This window comes from Mangifera indica, chromosome 6, assembly GCF_011075055.1.
Source record: "Mangifera indica cultivar Alphonso chromosome 6, CATAS_Mindica_2.1, whole genome shotgun sequence".
In the NCBI taxonomy this organism is placed as follows: domain Eukaryota; kingdom Viridiplantae; phylum Streptophyta; class Magnoliopsida; order Sapindales; family Anacardiaceae; genus Mangifera; species Mangifera indica.
The window spans coordinates 13,087,677-13,109,073 of NC_058142.1; the positions used below are offsets into that span (position 1 = coordinate 13,087,677).

General features: G+C 34.7%; 1 protein-coding gene across 1 annotated transcript; it reads right to left on the reverse strand.

Moving 5' to 3' along the window:
- Window positions 1-13,932: 13,932 nt before the first annotated feature.
- Window positions 13,933-21,076, reverse strand: LOC123217913 (homeobox-leucine zipper protein ATHB-14-like). Its single transcript, XM_044638988.1, has 18 exons — window positions 20,452-21,076; window positions 18,982-19,141; window positions 18,524-18,636; window positions 18,343-18,433; window positions 18,123-18,218; window positions 17,925-18,038; window positions 17,717-17,800; window positions 17,107-17,262; window positions 16,916-16,990; window positions 16,719-16,825; window positions 16,373-16,559; window positions 15,987-16,175; window positions 15,800-15,880; window positions 15,553-15,693; window positions 14,867-15,192; window positions 14,659-14,770; window positions 14,358-14,507; window positions 13,933-14,275 (listed from the first exon to the last, which is right to left on the reverse strand). Exons 1-18 carry the CDS (start codon window positions 20,727-20,729, stop codon window positions 14,129-14,131), a joined length of 2,607 nt encoding a protein of 868 aa, XP_044494923.1. The 5' UTR covers window positions 20,730-21,076; the 3' UTR covers window positions 13,933-14,128.
- Between the last annotated feature and the right edge of the window lie 321 nt (window positions 21,077-21,397).

The following is a 21,397-nucleotide window of genomic DNA, read 5'->3' on the forward strand; positions in this document are numbered from 1 at the left end:
TTGCTTTGATAAATGGTTTATAACCAAGTCCTCTATTGTTTAAAACTCACATTTGTACACCAAACATTTTATCAAGAATATCCTTTCCATTTTTAAATTTTAAAACTATTTTACTTAAATCTTTTGCTCCCCTTTTTAAAACTTCAATTTCACTTTCTACAATTTCTTTTTCCTTTTTAGTTATGCAAAAATCATTTTCAAACTTTTGTTTTTCTTTTTCAAAAATGGAACACTTATTTTCTTCATTTTCTTTTCCTTTAAGCTTAAAGATTTTTTGGTTAAGAGTTTCATTTTCTTTCTTTAAAAACTCATTTTCCTTTTCCAAGTTAAAATTTTTCTTTCTAAGAGTTGCATTTTTAGACATACAAAGAGCAAGTTTTTCATTCATCTCTTCGAGTGTATTATATAACTCTTCATATGAGGGATTTTCATCTATCTCATCATCTATATCATCTAAATCATCACAAATATTAGACGAGCTAGAGTTAATTACCTCATTATTTGTAATTGTCATGAAACACATGTTGGCTACTTCATTATCCGTCTTTTCGGATTCACTTTCATCACTATCATCCCATGTAGTCTCTATTGCTTTCTTTTTCGATCTACCAATTTTGAGGAGAGGACAATCACATTTGATATGTCTCGACTTTTTGCATTCATAGCACACAACTTGTTTTTTCCTATTTAACCTTTAATAACCACCCTTTTTGTGAAGTTTCCATTTCTTTTAGTTTTCTATTTCTTAGAAGTTTTCCAATCTTTCTAGTCAAGAGTGCAATGTCTTTATCTTCATCATTTGATGTCTCCTTTTCTTTTTTTAGGAACTTTTCACTCTCTTTGATGGATGATTTGAAGGCAATGCTCTTTTCTTCTTCTTCACTTCTTCAATTTGTCGTTGCTTCATAGTAAGCTCATGAATGAGAAATGAATCTAAAAGTTCTTCAAAAGGTAAAGTCTTGACATCTTTTGCTTCTTCGATTGCCGTTACTTTATGATAGAGGCATCATAGACGCATCGAGCCATCAAGAAGATCCGCTACATATTCCAATTGGGCCAATTACGAGAAGTAGAGCTAAAAAGATGCAACAAGGTTTAGTTGGACTCGTGGAGGGCTTGGAGACTAAGATCAGCTCACTCAAGGACGATTGGATGCTTGAAGGAGCCAACCGAGAGATCAACTTGATTCAGGCCCAAGCTTATGTGCGAGCAAACTTTGAACAACCATAACTTTTGATCTGGGATGAGTTACGGGGCCTGTAATATATCAACGCGAAGCTCGTTTCGAGCTCTATAACTATAACTAGCTTTTGTTGGTTTCACCCAACTTTAAGGCCCAAATAACGTCATTTTAGTCCGTATTTCATAGTTTTTTGTTTACCCAAATTTAGGGTTTTCAGTTTTATGATTTTGAGCTTGTTTGTGATTGGGCTAGACTTTATTGAGCCCAAGTGACATCTTTTCTTTTAATTTAATTAGTGCTTTAGATAGTTACTTAGGTAATGGGCTTGGGAAGTTTGGAAGTCTATTGGGTCATGGGTAGTTTAGGGTTAAGTTGGCATTATACTATAAAAACAAAACATTTCATGATGAATGAAAAAAAAAAAAAACTTTCATAATGAGCCATAAACTCATCACACCTGTACCATTATCACCAAAGCAAGTTTTTGAGGATCAAGTGAAGAGAAGAAAGATGAATGAAGAGAGAAAAGAAAGTGAGAGTGAAAACAAAAAGAGAGAAAATATGAATGAAGATGAGCGAAGAAAAAGTAAGGCCGAAAAGAGGGGAGAGGAAAAAGAGGGTGAACAATTCGGCCATGAGAGAAAAAACAAGAGAGAAAACAAGGAGCAAAAAAAAGGGAGTTTTTATGGGAAGATGAGTGATGTGAGGACTACCCTTGTGACTAAACAATATCCATTATTGTTAGTTTACAAGGAAAGTTTTGTATCTTTCACTAATGTTGACAATTCTCTTCCTAGTGTGTTTATTTCTCTTTTGCAGGAGTTTGAAGACGTATTCCCTAAGGAGATTCCTGATGGACTACCTCCAATTTATAGGATCGAGCACCAAATCGACTTCATACCTAGAGTGGCGATACCTAATCGACCAGCCTATAGAAGTAATCCCGATGAGACAAAAAAGCTTTAAAGGCAAGTAGAGGAATTGATGAAGAAGGGATACGTGAGAGAGAGCATGAGTTCATGTGTCGTACCAGTGATTCTAGTGCCTAAGAAGGATGGGACATAGAGAATGTGCGTTGACTGTCGAGCCGTCAATAAAATCACTGTAAAGTATCGTTATCCTATACCTAGGTTAGATGATATGCTTGATGAGTTGCATGGATCTTGTATCTTTTCAAAAATTGATTTAAAAAATGGGTATCATTAGATTAGGATGAAAGAGGGCAATGAATGGAAAACTACTTTTAAAACCAAGCATGGACTATATGAATAGTTGGTAATGTCATTTGGGCTTACTAATGCGCCTAGTACGTTTATGAGATTAATGAACCATGTCTTGCGTGCATTTATTGGCAAGTTTATAGTCGTTTATTTTGATGATATTCTCATTTATAGTCGTAGTCTAGATAAGCATATAAGACATGTGCATGATGTGTTGTTTGTGCTTAGGAAAAAGAGGTTATTTGGTAATATTAAGAAATGTTCCTTTTGCACTGACCAAGTTGTGTTCCTAGGATTTGTGGTTTCATCTAACGGAATTAAGGTAGATGAGGAGAAGGTCAAGGCTATCCGAGAGTGGCTAACACCTACTTCTGTGACTGAGGTTAGGAGTTTCCATGGTTTAGCTAGTTTTTATAAGAGCTTTGTAAGAGACTTTTAGTACACTAGCGGTACCACTAACTTAAGTTATTAAAAAGAATGTAGGATTTAGGTGGTGTGAGGAACAAGAGCGTGCATTTGCATTAATTAAGGATAAGTTAAGTTCTGCACCTTTACTTGCGCTATCTGATTTTTCTAAACTATTTGAGCTTCAGTGTGATACTTCAGGTATTGGTATTGGAGTTGTTTTGATGCAGCAAAATAGACCCATAGAGTATTTCAGTGAGAAGCTTAATGAACCCGCTTTGAAGTACCCTACTTATGATAAGGAGTTGTACGCTTTGGTGAGAGCATTAGAGATGTGGCAGCATTACCTTTGGCCACGTGAGTTCGTCATCAGGACAGATCATGAGTCCTTAAAACATTTAAAGGGACAAGGTAAGTTGAACAAGAGACACGCAAGGTGGGTTGAATACATCGAATTTTTTCCTTATGTCATTCATTATAAACAAGGTAAGGAAAATGTTGTGGCAGATGCGTTATCTCGCAGGTATACTCTAATCTCGATTTTAGATACTAAATTACTTGGTTTGGAGTACATAAAGGATTTGTATGTAAATGATTCTGACTTTTCCAGTATTTATGAAGCTTGTAAGAAGACTGTATTTGGTAAATTTTATAGGCATAATGGTTATTTATTTCGTGAAAATAGATTATGTGTGCTTATGAGTTTCTTATGTGAATTGCTTGTGAGGGAAGCACATGGGGGTGGATTAATGGGTCATTTCGGTATAGCTAAGACTTTAGATGTACTACAAGAGCATTTCTTTTGGCCACATATGAAACGAGATGTAGAGCATGTTTATACTCGTTGTATTAAGTGCAAACAAGCCAAGTCTAGAGTCTTACCCCATGGTTTATATACACTTTTACCTATTCCTACTGTACCTTAGGAGGATATTTCTATGGACTTTGTTTTAGGATTACCTAGGTCTAGGAAGGGTAATGATTTGGTTTTTGTCATAGTTGATAGGTTTTCAAAAATGGCACACTTTATTCCATGTCGTAAAACTGATGATGCAACTTACATTGCTGATTTGTTTTTCAAGGAGATCGTGCGTTTGTATGGAGTTCCAAGAAGCATTATATCTGATCGTGATGTGAAGTTTTTAAGTTATTTCTGGAAGGTATTGTGGGGTAAGTTAGGTACTAAACTACTAGTTTCTACAACTTGTCACCCACAGACAGATGGGTAGACAGAGGTAGTTAATAGAACTTTATCTCAGTTATTGCGTGTTGTATTAGAAAAGAATTTGAGAACTTGGGAGGATAGCTTGCCACATGTAGAATTTGCATATAATAGGGTGGTGCATACAACTACTGGTTATTCACCTTTTGAAGTTGTTTATGGTTTTAATCCACTTACACCTTTGGACTTGTTACCTTTGCCTATTGAGGAACGTACCAGTTTAGACAGCAAAAGGAAGGCAGAGTTAGTTCGACAGTTTCATGAGAAAGTTAGACAAAATATTGAGAGGAGGACTGAGCAATATGTCAAACAAGCTAACAAAGGAAGGCACAAGGTGGTCTTCCAACCTGGTGATTGGGTTTGGGTGCACGTGCAGAAGGAACAGTTTCCATCCCAACGTAGATCTAAGTTGCATCCAAGAGGCGATGGTCCATTTCAAGTACTCAAGCGGATCAATGATAACGCTTATAGATTGGATCTTCCAGTTGAGTATAATATAAGTGCTACTTTTAATGTTTCTGACTTATCTCCTTTTGATGATGCAGATTTGAGGACAAATCCTTTTCAAGAGGGAGGGGATGATAGAGGCATCATAGACGCATCGAGCCATCAAGGAGATCCACTACATATTCCAATTGGGCCAATTACGAGAAGTAAAGCTAAGAAGATGCAACAAGCTTTAGTTGGACTCGTGAAGGGCTTGGAGACTAAGATCAGCTCACTCAAGGACGATTGGATGCTAGAAGGAGCCAACCGAGAGATCAACTTGATTCAGGCCTAAGCTTATGCGCGAGCAAACTTTGAACGACCATAACTTTTGATCCGGGAGGAGTTACGGGGCCTGTAATATATCAATGCGAAGCTCGTTTCGAGCTCTATAACTATAACTAGCTTTTGTTGGTTTCACCCAACTTTAAGGCCCAAATAACGTCATTTTAGTCCGTATTTCATAGTTTTTTGTTTACCCAAATTTAGGGTTTTCAGTTTTATGATTTTGAGCTTGTTTGTGATTGGGCTAGACTTTATTGAGCCCAAGTGACATCTTTTCTTTTAATTTAATTAGTGCTTTAGATAGTTACTTAGGTAATGGGCTTGGGAAGTTTGGAAGTCTATTGGGTCATGGGTAGTTTAGGGTTAAGTTGGCATTATACTATAAAAACAAAACATTTCATGATGAATGAAAAAAAAAAAAAAACTTTTTGGCTGATTTTTCACAAATAGATTGCTTACTATTGAGTTTACAATCTTTGAACTTATCAAGCTTGTCTTGTGGCGTTGACCATTCTCAATACCAAGGTTCGTTCAATTCCATATCGATTCGGGTCAAGGTTAATTACGTGACGAAACCGATTCAATCCTAGGAAAATATCTTCTTGAGTGTTGGGTCTTGTGTCAAATCGTCAAGGTTCGCATCACTTTAGGATCCCAAGAAAGAGGCAAACACCTAAGAAGTTTCTTGACATTTTCTTGGTTAATATAAATTTTATCAAGATTTTTCAATTTATTCACAATAGTAATAAATCTATCAAACATTTCACTAATAGTTTCATCTTAAATAACTCGTATGAGTGTGTGAGCATGCTAATTTTTGTCTTTTTGACTTGTGAGGTTCCCTCATTTGACACCATCAATAATTCCCAAATTTCTTTAGTCGAGGTACAAGCTTGTACCTTGTTAAAGTTATGTTCATTTAATGTACAATATAACACATTCATAGCTCTAGCATTAATGGTAACATTTTTCTTATCTTGAGGGGTCATTTCTTCCTTAGTTTTAGGCACTTGTTTTTCATCTACTTCTTTCATAGGAACAAAAGGTTCATCTTACACTACATCCCACAATTTATAATCACTTTAAAGGAAAATCAACATACGATTTTTCCAATGGGCATATCCGGTGCCATTAAACAACGACGGTTTATTAGGAGCAAGCCCTTCACTAATAGTATGGAATTTTCCTAGGTTCATGGCCATTGCTCTAAACGGTTAAGTTTATGAGAATGAGAAACTTCACTCTGATACCAATTGAAGGATCGAATGACCTAAAAGGGGGGTGAATTAGGTAATTTAAAACACTCTTTACCGAATTAAAAAATTAAATCAATTTATTCAAATCAATGAATGTTGCCTATTTTTAATGCAATTTATAAGAATAACAAGAATATTTCAAATAATCAAGACAATCAAAAGAACATAATACAAAGTATAAGTTTTAGGGAAGAGAAAATCAAACACGCGATATATAGTGGTTCAGCATAACTCGGCCTACGTCCACTCCTCCAAACTATCTTCCTTAGAGTATTCTACTAATCCTTGGTTGACAAAAACTCAACCAAACTTTTCTTCAAAACAAAATAGCTTTCAAGGTGCTATTAACCTTTACAAATGCTAGAGCTTAATTTCTCTAACTCAAAAAATTTCTAATATCTCCAAAAGTGAATCTCACTCTTTTATAGTACGAATTTTAGTAGAAATTCGAAATATGATCTCTCTCAAAGAGTGTATATGAAAGATTAAGTTTAGTACACTCTAATGCAAATGAAATTACAAAGTATATGAGCAAGGGTTTTGAATGGGAAAGAGAATTTGCAAGTGAATAGCTCAAAATTAATTTGCTCTCAAATATATGAAAGTTCTTGGTGGCAAAAGTTTTTTATAAATGAATTTGATTGGGTTTATATAAGGAAAAATGAGGAAAGTTACCGTTATGCACAAAAATGAGTCATTTTAATTTTCTAGAAAGCGTAAAATTTGATCGACCAAATGTAATTCAGTCATCTGGATATGACATGGCACTTCCGTGGAGTTTACATGACACTAACCGTTAGAAAATTTAAAACAAAATTCGGTCGATCGAATTTAATTCGGTCAACCAAATTTTTGAAAGCCAAATTGCATGGCTTCTAGATAATTCGGAAGCTACCATCGAAGAATTCAGCTAGTCAAATTTGGTCAACCAAATTTTATTACATTTTACCCCCTCAATTTTTGAAAACTTCTTTATCCCCTAAACCTTTGAAAAGTGACAATTTAACCCATATTTTAAAATTCTTTCAAAACCAACTTTGAGATATGAAAATGTAGTTCACAAAACTTCATCATTTTAAATGAGTTAATAAACTTTGATAAAAAATTGGCTTAACCCAATAAGTTTGAAAAACAATATTTTAACCCAAAATGTGAAAGATACAAGAATAAGTTTTCAAGTGAGCTATCACATGTAAATAAATATTCTAATCAAAATGAATACTCCAAATTACAAACATATCTACCTAAACTTGAGTTTTTCTTCAAATCTTCAAGAATTCTTCACTTGAGTTTTATCTTTCATTTCCATCTTGAAACTCCTTTAAGTGCATTAGATAAATTCTTACAATCTAAACTCACACTCAAGTAAAGTCATTAGTCAATATGCTTAGGGACATATTAGTTTTTTATCATCAAAATAAGAGCATAATGACTCCTTAAGTCAACACTATCAATGGTTTAAGATATCTGACAATGAATGATGAATTATATCCAACATAAATGATGAATTATATCCAACATAAATTCTCAAATGACATTGGGGTTATATTTTAGTGCATTGAGGAGATGTAATAGGAACATATACAACACAACCAGATATTTTCAAATGGGATATATCAAGTTGGTGACCAAGAACAAATTATAAAGGAGAATATTGATTATAAGAAAAAGGTCGCAAGCGAATTAATGTTGTACCATGTAATATGGCATATCCTAACATAGAAGTTGGTAATTGAGTTGTTAATAATAAAATACTTGTAATTACCTGGAGTCCTTTAATAAAAGACTTAGCTAATCCATTTTAAGTGTAGACATACAAGATTGAATGGTCACTATCAATCTCTACAAACATGCAATAATCATCAAATGTCTAGAATATAAATTCACTAATATTCTCTAGTCATATTGACTTAATCGGATAATCTAAGAAACATATCTTCTATTTGATAATTTGTGCTAATAGTTTAGCAAAAACAATATTTCTTTTTTTTTTTTGGTAAGTAAAAAGGTGAATTGACAATAAACAAATATAAGATCATTATGTATCTGTATCAATTAAGACCATAAAATAACAAAGTGACATATTTGGTGGATATTTATTATAGTATATATAGTTAATATAAAGGGTTAATATATATATGCACAAGTACTAATAATTTCAAAATTCAAAACAAAATGAACAAAGTAGGAATTTATTACAACAATGTTTAATAGCACTCAGTACATGTGAATAAGAAATTATACTAGAAGCCATATACCTATTATCACCTGATTCACTTTGTCAAGTGTTTTTGCTTCAAATGTGTCATATACCCTATTATCGAGCACTTATCAACCTTTTAAAAATGTACATTCTATAGTGTCTCAATTATCGGGTATTGGACATTAGTTTGTCCTCTACCTCTAGTTTAAACCTTGTTAAAAACTACTCCAAATTCACAAACTCAACTATTTTGTACACATTAACATGACTAGCATACATGTAATCCTACCCAAACTTATATACATCATTTAAGATTAAATCCTTAAGAAATTGTCAATTAGATACTAATCTATCAAATATTTTGAATCATAAATAACATATCTATTGAGTTATGACTTCTAATGGACCAAAAAACTCAAGAATAGAATCAAATAATGTTATATTTTTCTATTTTGTTATTACGCTTACCTCATTATTCTTAAGGGTGAAATTAATCAAAACATAGGTTTAATGAAAGACCACAAATTTTACATTCCACAACCAAAAGTCTACAATCCACAATCATTATCGTATCATAAGAAAAAATATATTTAAGGAAATTAAACTCTTTAGATAAGCTTGAAATGAAATTCCTAATAGTATAAGGAAAGTGAACAACCTTATATATACTATATATAAATTAAACCATCAGATTTCTGGGAATATTATTCATTATATCACCAATACATCATAATCATCACACAATTAAAGAAGAAAAATTGTATCCCTAATTCATTATATAATCAATGAAAAAAAATTTTGTCATTTATTCACTATATAATTAAAGACAAAAAAAATTATCCCAAATTTATTAAACGATTAAGGACGAAAAAATTTGTCTCTCATTCACCACATAATCAAGAACGAAATTCTATCCTTTATTCATTGTGCAATTAAGGATAGCAAAATTATCCCTAATTCATTAAATGATCAAGGACAAAAAAATTTGTCTCTCATTCACCATACAATCAAAAACGAAAAATTTTATCTTTAAATATAATCATTTTGGGACAAAATAGAGTTATTTGAAATGAAATATACTTTATTTATGGATAAAATATTTCATCCCAAAAAATATATATGTTTTTATGATGAAATACTATTTCATCCATAATAACTAGTTTTTTTTTTTTTTATAACCAACTCTCTGCGGAATCGATGGTTTATGTTCTTATGGGCTCATATTGCTTGGTCTAGGGTTTGAGCGTGGAGGGTTGATATACCCAAGGTTTGCATGAAAGGACTATTTAACAATGACTAGTTATTAAGGATAATTTCTTTTTTCATGGGCATTACCAACTACACTTCCCTTTTATTTTCTTTTAAGGTTTTCTTTTTACACTTTGGCAAATTTTAGTTTACCCCCCAATATTTTTCTTACTTCCTTGCCACCCCCAATTTTGAAATCTTCTCCATGGTTGTTGCTCCCTTCCCGGCGTTCATCCTCCTTCGTCTCCAACTGCCTCTCTACTAGAGATTGAGTCGTCGTCAGCCTAACATCCTTCTTTAACAAAGTTTGCTTCCTTCTAACATGAATGCGACATTTTATTTCCCTGTCTCGGTCACATTGACGTATCCCTCTCTCGATTGTGTCATCTTCTTCATCGAAATTGACTAAAGCAAGCAAACGGCGATGGGGGAGAACACTATCACAGCATCGGTAAGGAAAAACACACAAGATTTGTCATCTTCATCTCGGTGATGGGCAAAGATTGACTGGGATGGAAAGAGAAGCTGAGAGGGAGAGAGAAAGTGATTATCGCCATCTTCAACCATCAGCAATGGTGACTGGAAAAGTTTTATGGAGAAATGATTATTTTTCAAATTTTGAGTTAAATAAAATTATTAGATTTTTAAACATAGGAGGAAATGTGATAAATATTTAATTTATAAAATATTTTTGTTAAATGACAATTTTTCTTCGACAATAACCCTAAAAATTAATAAATGAGTAAGTGTTTGAGTTTTTTAAAGTTAATGGGTAAAAACTTAGGACAAAAGCATTCTTTGGGTGGGAATAAGTCCATTAGCCTTATATCAATATTGATTATTGTTCAAAAATTGTTAAACAATATAGTGATGAGAAATTAGATGTTTTCACATGTGCATGAAAAATTAGGTAAAAGCTAATTTCAAATAACACAATTGACTCGTAGAAGATATCTTTGAAGAATTCAAAAATCTGAACAATAAAGACGAGTAGATGATAGTATATATATCATACTTATATTTATAATTATACATTATGTGAATGAATTTATTTGTAATATATTATAATATTTTTCATTGTATAACCACAATATTCTTCCACCACAAATAAGAAATTATTAATTTAATAATTAGAAAATGAATTTTGTTTATCTTTTAATTAAAAAATTTAAACAAAAAATTGTTTTAACCGGTTGACCATTTAGGGTACTACTATATATATATATATATATGAATGATTCTGTCATAGGCCTGAATTTTTCCTAGCTGATCTAGTCCAAAGGCCTGTAATTGTGCAGACTTTAAACCCAACAAACCGTGTTGAAAGCAATCCGGCCCAACACAGCCCACTGCAGTCTCTTCCTGGAATTCAAAAAGTGAAATTCTGGGCTATTGCTTTTACTTTTATGAAGCAGTCGTCTTGGAAAGTGATAGCATTTACAATTTGCAAAGCCAAAAAGCAGTTTGTTTCGTCATTGAAAGCTAACTGAAGAAGATAAAACTACGCAGCATCCAAATCCGAAAAAAATGAAATAAGGCTCTTTGGTCCAACACAATATTCAAAGAACAAAATCATGAATCCTCATCATCATCATTTCTCTCTCAGACGCTTACCCGTTCAGAAAACAACAATAACTCCAACCTCCCAGTCAAACTCTACCCCCTTAATCTTTATCTCTGCACTAACCCTAAAAGCTACAAGATCTCTTTCTTCATTTTTCTCTCTCTTTCTCTTTCTTTGCTCTGACTAAACTTACACAAACACAGCACACAGAAAATAAAAACCCCTTCAAATATTTTGGGTTTTGTAAAGCTGAAAACTTTAATGTGGAAAGAAATGGGGTTTTGAAACCAATACCAGTAGCACGCTTATCTGAAGACTTACGCCTGAAAAAGCATAAATTGAAAAAGAAATGGAAATGGTCTAAAAACTCCTCCTCAAGTTTTGCAAATTCTTTTAGCACCTTTCTGGAAAATGGTTAAAAAAATCATACTTGATCTCTGACGCCATCCAATTCCGTTAACTGTTAACTTAAATTTTTTTTTTAAATTTTCATTTTGCCCTCACTCTCATTACATGTGATCAAAATATTTTGTTATGAGTTGTATAAAATATATAAATATACTATCGACAGCTTCAAGTGCAATGAAATGAGGACAAAATAGTAATTTTAATTTTCAAGTTAACGGTATTGGACGGCATTAGGGATGAGGGGTTGGTTTTTTACTATTTTCCAGAAAAGTGTCGTAAGCATGACATGACAGATTGATACTTAACAGGAATCGACAAAAGTGGAAACTGTAAAGCTTCCAAATTAAAAGACCCCTCCTTCACTTTGCTCCAGAAAGATACAAATACAAACTCCACTTTCATTAATTTATATTAATTAATTAATTATTTTTTATTTTATTTAATAATTCTACTTTACGTGTGTATATATATATATATATATATATACATATATGAACATAAATAATAATATAAATATTACTTTAGAGTTAGAATTTAATTAATTTTTTTTAATTTTCATGTGGTTTTGATGGTTCTTAACCTAATAAATTATAAGTAAATCCGGATTGAGTTAAAAATTTTGTCATAAAATGCTAAAAAAAAAAAAATTAACTAGAGATGATGAAAAGGAATCATCAAACATTATGATAAGAAAGAAAAAATTAATTAAAAAAATTAAAACTTATGATAAAAGTTAGAAAAAAACTAGAGAAGAGAAATCTTTAGATAATTTTTTAACAAGTCAATGAGATTTGAACTCAAGTTAAATATTGAATTAAATCTAAACTGGTTAAAGTTAAATCTACATCTATAATAAATAAAAAAACAAAGATATACTGTATTTTATTTTAGTTTGTTCATAGTATATAATTAAGAGTTGATCATTTTTTCCCTGAGTTTAATACAGCAAAAAATGTATTTAACCATAAACTTTAATTATTAAAATAATAACACTTAATAACTTATAATAATATAACTCGTTAACAAGTAGGAGGACATTTGAAAAAACGTTAAGGGGGATTTGCAGGCCATTAAACCTTAGGGATAATTCACGTTTAATTAAGAATACCAAAGGTTTAATAACACGTGTCAAACGGATAAGCGCCCACAGAGGGAAAGACAGCGAAGAGCACGAGGCTCGAAAATACAGTGGCTATCGCACTCACCTTTAAAAAAACGCCTCGAATCCCTAAGCCCGCTCTACGCCCTACGCCTGCCCTGCCCGTGGCTGTCACCCTAGCTTTCTCTGTTGGTGGGTTCCACCCCATACTTATTTATCTATGCCATTCAGTTTCAACATGAATGCATATTACCATGCATGGTTAATATATCATAGTGCTAATACGACATCGTACTTACGGTAGAGTGATAAGCGTGCACTGCTCATATGGACCACGCGTAAAACTGTAACCGTACACTTTCCTGATTGGTCAGAAACTGCTGGTCCTTTCGATAAAATTTGTTAGGCCCTATCCCAAAAATGCCCTTTGGATAATCGTGGAAGCTACAAGCTGAAATCTGGAAAAAGAGACAAAACCGTAAACCAATGTCACATCAGTAGGCAGTATCAGCATCAGCTGTGCGCCAGACAGAGACAGGGTAGCCCTGAGCGAATCAATAATGCAGAGGGGGTTACGAAGTGATGGTGACAAGTGTAAGGGTGTGCAAAGTAAAAGCGCAACAAATGTGGCGTGCTCTGGCTAGGGTAGGGGGATTCTTGTGGGGCCTCCTCCAGATCTGTACCAACACAAATAACGATTCCCCTCTTTATCTCTGTGGTCCTCTTTTTGGATTGTCACATCTGTCTCTTTTTCCTATATTTTTAACAACTCCAAATCCGACGGCTGGCGAGAAAACAGGTTTAGTTTAGCCTGAAACGGGTCACAGAAACCTCCTCATCTGTGGTCCCGGGTTTGTCGTTTAACACTACCACGTGGTACGGTTGATGCCATGGATTAACTGACAGTTAATGCTGTCACCTGCGGTCACATTTGTCTCAGAAATAGTCAGGTGACGTGTCGCCTCTGCCTTCTATTTTTCGGTCGGACTTTAGACAAGACCTCAATTCACATCACAATAATATTATCAGATACAAAAAATACTTCATAATTTGGAAATTTTATTTATTTATTACGAAAACATTTCAAGTTGTAAATGAAAATATTTATTAATAATTGACAAGAATGGGCGACACAAGCTGGAGAAACCCCACCTTGAACAAAATTCCGAAATAGGTAGGAAACCTGATGATTAACTTCACCAACATCCCATAATTTTCTTATCTTTTTTCTCACCAACTAAGCGGCACAACCAGCAAAGCACATGCATGGCTTTCAATAATTCAAATTAGACCATATAACATGGGAATTAGCCCACGAGGGCCTCGGTTGCTCGAGCATGTACAAGCCACGCATCAAGATAAAATAGCATAATTATCATTAAACATATAGCCATACATCATAAGTATTCATATGAAATCCTGCAGTGAACTGCTTTCATGTGTCATAACATAAATAATAGTGAATTGTGCTTCATCAGGAGCAAATACATGATAACTTATGCAATAGATACCTAAATTACGTCTTCCAGATATCTATTTTCATTTTTCATCACACAAAAGACCAGTTTATGAACATGAAGGCCAAGCAGTGACTGTCGTCATTGTCGTTGAGAACTTTCCATGCAATCGCCTGCTCATATGACACTGGCCTGCCCATGCTCGACACACATATTCCTGCTGGCAGATATGCGAATCCCTGTGGTAACATAAATTCTGCATTAGATGACTCCATACAAGTATAAGAAAAACAACTATAAATTAGTTTAATATTTTACTACCTGCTGCAAGATCTTGGCAAACTCTGTGTAGAGAACTTTTCTACCAGCTTCATCGAGAATCTTATCAAGCATAATGTCCTGAAGGGCCACCAGGGTAGTTTCAAGCATGTCAAGCCCGGCCTGGTTTGCGAAGGTAAAAACAGGAGATGCCTGCAGTAGATTTTTACCAGTATTATTTAGTTTGATAGGATAGCATGACCAGGACTTTCATAAAGAATAGAGTAACAGAAGAGGCCTTTGCATATGAGAAGTGTCAATCAATTTGAGCTGTTTCGATTAAAGGGCTAGTTGAAGAAATTACATTTGTTTTCAAAGAGCAGCACATTATTGCATCCGAGTGGTGCCATAGTTGCTTCAATAAAGCATCACCAACTTGGGTGTCGACCCGAATAAGCTCTCCCCCTGTGTGAATCCTGAAACAAATAACACTATCATCAATATGATGGAAAAGAAAGCTTCTCAAATAAACAAGCTCAGTTCTGACAAGATTAAATAGATTGGACTCTAACCTGTAACTGCGGCATATCCATTGAGCCAAAGTAAGAGCCTCAGGAGAACCAGGAAGTGGTTTTGATCCTACATGCAAGTTGAGCCTGGAGGGTGCAATGGCCATGGCAACCCTTTGGACAGACCCCACTACACTACGGACATATTGGCGGGCCATGGCAGCCACGTTCTCTCGCATGTGATTCTCAAAAGTGAATTGAAAAGCAATTGTCAGGACAGACCTAGAGGTGTAATTGTTAAGTTCAACTTCTCCAGCAGGACGGGTACCACCAGATCCAACCTCAAGTGCAGAGGCCAAATCTAAGGTTCGAGTTGTGGCAGGTCCATCCTGCAAATAAAAAGAAACAGAAACAATCATAAGAAAATGGGTAATATACAGAAGAAATCAAAATAATATGCTCCACTACATATAAGCAGAACAACTGTTTTCCCAAAGTTAAGCAAAGAAAGTCGCATTCCTAATTGCTAACAGCTTTCTTCACTTTATTTCATACAATACCAAAATGACAATCAAGCAGTAATAATACTAATTACCGAAATGACATCAAAATCCACTAAATTGTTATAAATTAATTAGAAATGAAAATAAGCAACTGAAACACTGTAAATAGGGCAGAAGTCAATAAAATCCCGAAGCATCTATTTCACAGATATCCAAAGTTTACTGCAGTAGGTTGAGAGATGTTACCGTAGCTGCTTTAGATTCCAAAGGTATGACGCGGAAACCAGATGGTAACAAAGGAGCATCATCAGCAAAAGATTCGTCAATAGGTGCAAAAACAAGCTGAGCACAGCCACTAACTGCACTTTCATCAACCCCACTGCAAAGCTGTATAACATAATTCCAGAAATTACTAATCAGATAAATCCTAATAAATAGTACTGACTCCATCATTCAGACTAAATTCACAAACCCAACCAAAATGTAGACTAACCTGTAACAAGTACATATCCCTTGCTAAAGCTACATCTTCAGGCGAGAATGCATGACCCTCTAACCGAACAACCTCCAAGAACTGCAAGAGTAAGAGAAAATTTTATAAAAAAATTGAATTCTCCAGGGCATGATAAGAAAGGATTATAAAATAAATTTTAAGCAGATAAACAGTTCTTAGATTTGACCTCCTCGTGCTCCACAGTATGGGCCAGAGGTAAAATGACCTGGCTACTAGGGAAGCCACCAGGCCTAGCACAGGGAACTGCATAAGGACTAGCCTTAAGGCATGTAGCAGAGTATGCATCAACGCCATAGTCAGCCCACTCTGAGCGGTGCTCCCTCAGAAAACGAACAAGCAATGCAGGGGGAACATTCTGCATAACCACATAGGAAATTAATTAAGTGATACACTACAATCGAATTTGGCTGAATCAAACACAAATGTATGAAGATTTAAGTTGGCTAATCAGTTGCAGATTGAGAATGCAAGGAACATGTAAGAGTTAAAAGCAAGCAGAGATATAAGCACAGATTTTGATCCCACAAAACCAGTTTGGACAGAAGCAAGTACCTGCAGCAGCATTGATGCCTTGGCACAAAGCACACCTCCAAAAGTTGGAAACACAGATGAATTATATTGAGATGCAAGAAATTTGTTTGGAGATGAGTTGATGGCAATAGTCACATCCTCCACACCATCACTATTCATGAGTGACCATCCATCATCAGAAAATCCATTAATTGCATCATTGAAACCCCTAAGATCCATTACAAAAACTATTAGTCAACAAAAAACAAACTAAAGAAACGACAGCAATCATAGACCGTTGCTGATTTCTATAACATAGAACACATAACAGGTCCATTAGGAAAGCAGGTAAACAGAACTTTTCAACATCCAGTTCAAGAGAGAGTACCTGCAAAGTCTCTGGCTTAAAGTTCTTAGCACGGCTGGCTGGCGACCTCCACCGTATTGAATTTCCCCGCTAGTCTCTTGAGCAATCTGTCGAATGTGTCGCAAGGCCTGCATAATAATATTTCAAAGATAAAATGTGGACAAACAAAAAAGGCCATATTAAGGACAATTTGATGATGCTCTTGTAGCAGTTCTTACAGCCATGGTCATTTTCTGAGCAAGGATCTTAGATGACTCATAAAGTGGCCTGAGAACTTCAGGAACGCTCCAAGCCTAACACACAACCATGTATGTACATTTATTAGGAATTTGGAGAAATCAAATTCATGCAGGGACAGACTAGTACAACTTTCACAGAGAACTTTTTTATAAGAATTTCATATACATACATCTAAATCAATGTGATCAACAATGTGAATAATGGAGCCACCACCCTCACAAGGACGGATTAGAAAGCCACTTGGAAGCACTTCGCCTCTAACAAAACTTGATGCAGGAGGCCCCGTAGGACCACCCGTGGAAGATGTCAATGACCTTTCACATACCTGCAAATAACATTTTGAGAGTCAATATATTAAAATACTGGAATTTCCAAGCATTTACACAGAGGCGAACAATCAGGAATAATTTGGTATGCAAAGGAATGAAATCTAGAAATTATCACTCCACTCAAATTAAATTCCACGTGCAAACATAGCAGCAGAATTTTGCACTAGCTCAAAAACAGAGAGAGTTTGCAAACTCAGCCAGCCGAGGATTGTTAAATGCATGTATGAAAAGCTTCTCTCACAAGATTATTAAAACAATTTCAGTTTTTAGGCTCTTTTTTATGATTCTCAAGCTTCAACCAAAACTAGCTAGTAGCAGCCATACCTATATGTATAAAACCATAAATTTAACAACACGAGGCATTGTGGTGTTAATCTGACAGGTTTCCTCAATCTTGATGTTCATCCTCATGAACAAGAAAAAAGGAAGCAAAAACAACAATAGGCCTACCACAAGACTGCCATCTTCCAAACTTGTCGTATATCTCAGTGTCCAAAAGTCTCGTGCTGCAGCCAATGTTGTTGGTGCATAAGTCTGTAATGAGAACAACATTAAATAAACAGGGTCCGTCATCAATTTTTTAAATAAAGTAAATGAGCTGAAATGGTAAAAGTGTGCTACAGTTCAAGCATAATGTTCTCTTGAGATTGCAACAAACCTGCATGTATATGAGCTCTACTGTCCCTCCATTTCCAGTAGGAATTACACTCAACACTTCAAGGCATCGGCAATCACGAAACCAAGATAGACGATCTTTGAGTATTTCAGCGACCTGAACAAAGAAATCCATAAATAACAAGACACCAGAAAAAGATCACAATATAATTTTAAAACGAATATGTAGGAAGACAGGCACCTTTGTGGGATCTAGACTCACAAGACCGCAAGCTCGTGCTGCTACTCCACTACAATTGCGGGAAACAGCAACGATTCCAATAGAATCCGGACCAGGCTACACAAACATCAAGAGAAAAGTCAGTTCATGCTAGAGACGCAAACAAGCTGAACATTTATACACGTAAATTTTCTTAGAATAGATATTAGATTAAACTTAAGGAAGTTTTAAGCAGTTCTACCTTCATCCCAATCATCTGGACCCAGTCGACAGCAGTTCCAGTAGCCTTGGGAAGGAACTCTGCCAGGGTCTCCTGCGCTATTGCAAGAAGACTGACGAGAAAAGCAATTGACCAATTATTAACCAGATCATAAATTTAAATATCTTCGCTAAATTGGTGTAAAGAAGCATTAATTACTAACCCAGCTGGGCTATTAGCATCCCTTTCAGGATGCTGAGGTGTTGGGTGTTGCTGTTGTTGGTGCTGACCACTCATGACCACAGACTCACAGCTATTGTCTGTGGTCGCAGATGCCTGTTTTGAATCCACAAAAATAAAATAAACTGTAAGATCAGCATAAATTATGAACTCTAGCCCTTCAGAGGACCAGAGTATAATATGCAATATGTCACACCCGGTATTTGGAAATGTAAAATGGCAAACACTTGGGACAGAACAAAAGAAGGTTGGGAAACCATTGATACACAAGGTGAAGTAATGAACTCAAAAAATATATTAAAAACACATTTTAGAGCATTATGAATTACTTCTAAATGTAAAAGAGCAGAAGGCAATGACTTATTAATTCCAGCAAACAAATGAATAAGACAGGTAATGTTCTGAAGCACCAGGGCAATTTGTAAAAGTGGAGAAGCTTACACTATGCAGTTGTTGTCGCATGTAGCCATTCTCATAAACCAAATGAGACACCTGCTTCTGCAATCGGTCATTCTCTTCCATCAACAGCTTGTTCATGGCACTCAGCTTTCTGTTCACTGTCTGAAGTCGGGAAGCTTCCTTTCTCTGCTTTTCTCGACATCTATTTAGATAGAAATAAAGACAACATTGGTTTTAAATAGCTGTTCAAACTGCATTAGTATCATCTTCACAAAATCATACGAAAAACTTATAACAAGTTTCTTGAAGCTTTGCAAATGTTTTTTGCTTAGACAAATAGTCAATACAATTTCTATTATTCTAGAAAGGAAACTTGCAAGGCCACCAAAACCATTGAAGCACACAGTTTCCTTTTTAATTCTCAAGCATTTTAACAGTCATCAACATATAACGGAACTATCAAAGTAAGAAGTGCATAATGGAGTTAAGCACATCATAAATATCGGTTATATGCTTGCTGACAGAAGGTCAGGAGAAATTTACCTCTCTGAAAATGAACCAGTTCAACACAAAATTAAATTTATTGTCAAAGATTCATTTCATAATTCCTTTCTGCAGGGCTCAGAAAAGAGAAAAACAAAAAGAAAGAAATGGAAAACTGAGAATAAAACGAAACCATCATTGTCCTTCATTTAATTTCACAACCACCCTCCATTATTAATTTTTTTTAATTTATAACTCCACGAGAAAAGCTATAATGAAAGTTTTAGTTTTCATCTTCTGCAAAATGAAAAAACCCAGTAAGGTAAAGCAAACATCGAAGTGAAATGTCAATTGACTAGCTGTCATTATCTTCATTTAATTTCAGGGAAACTCAAAATGGAAAAAAGCTAGAGCAATTAAGACTCTATTTGAAGGAAGAAATCCAATTTAAGGGCTGGATAAAAAGGCAGAGAATTATAACAAATCCAAAACTTTCATCAGACATGCATAAACCAATTTCCTTGTCAAACAAAACCAGAAAGCATAAGAACTCAACAAACAAGATGAAACAACGCCATGCCATTTTTTATAGAAGCAATTCAATCTTCAAAAACTCGAAACAAAGAAATCAATAACTTTCTCTCCTCTACATGAAACATTTAGCAGAACCCATTCTAGATCACAAAAGCACATAAGACAATCCATTACAATTTCATTTTGCCAAAGTTATCAGTTTACGTTCAAAAAGTTATATAGAAATACACGAAAAATTTAAAAAAAAAACCAACACCAGATTTCAAAAGCTAAAAACTTTTAGAATGAAAGAAGAACAGAAGAAGAAAGAGAAACTTTTGAAAAATAATCATTTTTTCCAAGACAGAAACAAAAACAAGAAAAAGCTTACATTTCATCAAAAAGAAGAAAAAAAAGAAAACACTCATAAACCTACATTCGGTCACACAAAACACAACTCAATTTTTTCCTTTAAAAACAAAAACATAGAAGATTTTACAAGTATTTCAGTGTCACCTTCGGTTTTGAAACCAGACTTTGATCTGCTTAGGTTCAATATTAGAAAGAATAGGACACTCCCTAATGAGCTGTTGCCTTCTCAAAGAGCTAGGCTTGGGGCATTCTGTGTACACCCTCTCTAAAGCCTCAACTTGCTCAGGTGTATATCTCACATACTTACTTGAATCCATCTGTTGCTGATGCTTGTTTGCCAACAACTCCTTGCTGCTATTATTACTGTTGTTGTTTTGTTGGTGGTGGTGGTGGTGGTGGTGGTGGTGCATAGAAAGTGCCATACACAAGACTTAGAAAAAGGAACAACTTTTTCACTCAAAAGAGGCAAGAACAAGACAAACCCAGATGGAGTTTCGTGCCTAAAACTGAAAAAGAAGGTGGTTTGGTAAGGGGTCTTGATCTTCTTCAGTGTTAGAGTTGTTGTTCAAAGGCAGGCTCTCTCCACCAAGAGAGCCCACTCTCTCCTTCATCAGTTGGTACAGTTTTTGGAGGGTTTGAGTTTTGCTTTTGTTTTCGCTCTCTGTGTAAACAAAAACTGCAGTGTGAGTGGTGAAATGAATCCCGAAAGTTTGAAGAAAGAAGAGCTTAAAGAATGGTCCTCTGGTCTTTATCTTAGACGCCCATCTCGAGATTCTTTTCTTTTACATATTACAAAGTAACCAAAATTAATAATTTATTAAAAAAGTTCAATTAACAATCCACAGAAATTCACAGATTGAGGGAGAATAATTTAAAATCGTTTGAGGGAGAACATCATAAATCACCCTTAAAATGTTTTACATTTTTAAGAAAATTTTATATTTTTATAAAATCATAAAACTTATTTTGTATTTATCATGCCATGTTGCCCATTATTTTTAGATTTGGATGACACGTTGCTCTAATTAAATAGTTCAAACCGAGTTTTGATAGATTTAATCCAGGATCTTAATATGACGTTACTGTTATA